The sequence below is a fragment of the Geospiza fortis genome, unplaced genomic scaffold (assembly GCF_000277835.1).
Source record: "Geospiza fortis unplaced genomic scaffold, GeoFor_1.0 scaffold806, whole genome shotgun sequence".
NCBI lineage: Eukaryota > Metazoa > Chordata > Aves > Passeriformes > Thraupidae > Geospiza > Geospiza fortis.
Window position 1 is genome coordinate 88,495 of NW_005054722.1, and position 2,396 is coordinate 90,890.

Sequence of the window (2,396 nt, forward strand, 5' to 3'; positions counted from 1 at the left end):
TTATTATTATTATTATTATTATTATTATTATTATTATTATTATTATTATTATTATTATTATTTCTTCTCTTCCCTTGCCTCTCCTTATCATAATATTTATTTTTATTATTACCACTATCATTATTAGTTATTATTATTCACATTTATTATGTGTTACATGTATTATTATATCTATTATTCTTACACGTATTTATATTTATTATTAATTCTTATCACGGGGATTTTTTCAATTTAATATTTCTTATCATTAAAATCTTGTTCAAACTACTATATATTTCTTATTATCACCATTTTGTTTCAATTACTGAATTGTTCTAATCATCATCATTTTGTTTCAATTATTGAATTATCATCATCATTATCTTGTTTCAATTACTGAATTGTTCTCATCATCATCACCACTTTGATTTAATTACTGAATTATTCTCATCATGACCATTTTGTTTCAATTACTGAATTGTTCTTATCATCATCGTTTCAATTATTGAATTATTCCCATCATCACTTTGTTTCAATTATTAAATTGTTCTACTCTCAGCCCAGATTTGCCTTTTGTGCCCAGTTCGCTGTTAACCCAGGACAATCCCTGTGCCCCTGTCCCTTTTTCCAGGCACTGTCCCCCCTGCAGCCACCCCAGTGCTCCCAAAATATCCCAAAATATTCCTGATTCCACTGCTCCAGGCAGGTCCTGAGTGTGCTGAGCAGGGAATCATGGAGAGACCTTGGAGCTCATCCCATCCCACCCAGGGACACCTCCCACCATCCCAGGGGATCCAAATCCATCCAGCCTGGCCTGGGCACTGCCAGGGGTTGGGAATTCCTGGGAATTCTTTGGGAATTCCAGCCCAGCCAGGAATTCCTTGCCAAGATGCCAGCCCAATCTCCCCTTTCCCAGTGGGAGCCATTCCCTGGCTCCTGTCCCTCCCTCCCTCCCCTTTTTTTATAATCCAGCTCTCCTGCAGCCCCTCCAGGCACTCTGAGCATTCCCTGGAATTTTCCCTTCTCCAGGGGAACATTCCCAGCTCTGCCAGAGCAAAACAGCTCCAGAATCCTGGGATGCTGCTTTGGGTTGGAAAAGCCCTTAAATCCCACCCCATCCATGGGCAGGGACACCTCCCACTGTCCCAGGTGGATCCAGCCTGGCCTTGGGCACTGCCAGGGATCCAGGGGCAGCCCCAGCAAATCTGGGAATTCCAGCCCAGCCAGGAATTCCTTGCCAAGATGCCAGCCCAATCTCCCTGTTCCCAGTGGGAGCCATTCCCTGGCTCCTGTCCTTCCCCTTGTCCCCTTTTTTTATAATCCCTGATCCCTAAAACCCAACCAGTCCTTTTTCCATCTTCCTCCTTTTTCCCCCTTCCTCTCCAGCTCTCCTGGAGCCCCTTTGGGGTCTCTGAGGACCCCCTGGAGCCCCTTTGGGGACTGTGGGGTGTCCCTGGAGCTGCCCCAGGCTGTCCCCATGTCCCACCTCGTGCTCCAGGGAGCTGTACTCGCCCTCGGTCTGCTCCCGGATGATCACCAGGTCCAGGTTGTTGTGCCGGGTCTGGTAGCCCGAGAGGCTCTTCACGTGCACCACGTTGGCAAACAGGTCCAGCTTCCTCCTGGGGGACACGGGGACAGGGTCACCAGGGCTGCTGCAGGGTCACCGTGTCCCCTCTCAGCGCTGGGGACACAACTGGGGTCACCCCCACTCTGCAGGACCCCAGGGTGAGCAGGGACAGCTCCTGGCCACGTGTCGTGGGTTTACAGGAAATGTGTTTTCTGGGAATGGAGCGGCCAGAGGCCAATAGGTGTTCAGATTCTGAAACTGGCACCTGTTTTGACCAGTGAGGTATTTGGAGAACACAGGGGTTAAAAGCAGAGCTTTCCCTTGGGATTTCCTCTTTGGGTTCCGGCTGGGGAACTGGACAGATCTCTTCCCCCGTCAGCCGGGGTCGGGGAAGGCCTTCAGGTGAGCCGAGTTTCGGACAGAGAGGGGGCTGAAGGCCCCTCAAGATGGAAGGGTGGTGGGGCACCAGGAGGCGTTGGGAAGCTCTCTCAGGAGAGACAGAGAGAGAAGCCCCGAGAGGATTCGGGCAGCCCCTCGGCATGTCCGGCTTGTGGAGAATAGGGGGGCATGGAGAAGTCTGGCCGCTTTTTAACCCCTGTGTGGACAATGGAAACCTTACAAATGCTGACCCTCCTGGAGCTGAATGAGAAGAGGGATAAGAGATGAGATAAGATAAAATGGGCCACGAGAGAGGTGGAGAAGAACCAAAGGGTGGGAAGAGATGGAGTGGCTTTTTGCTGAACTTTTCTTGTATTGCCATGGACAGAACTTTTTTTTTCCTGTGACACAGAAACTGCATCTAGGGGGAAGGCAATGGCTTGGAGCCAAGAGAGTTCAGTGTTGTTTTCTT

The 2,396-nt window shown here is 49.0% G+C and overlaps 1 protein-coding gene across 1 annotated transcript in view; it reads right to left on the reverse strand.

The window, feature by feature from the left end:
* The window catches only part of IDH3B (isocitrate dehydrogenase (NAD(+)) 3 non-catalytic subunit beta), an 11,069-nt gene that overhangs the window by 6,189 nt on the left and 2,484 nt on the right, over window positions 1–2,396 (reverse strand). The window contains exon 4 of the mRNA XM_014311288.1: window positions 1,466–1,598. Coding sequence (XP_014166763.1) covers window positions 1,466–1,598 — 133 coding nt within the window. The remainder of the gene's footprint in view (window positions 1–1,465; window positions 1,599–2,396) is intronic.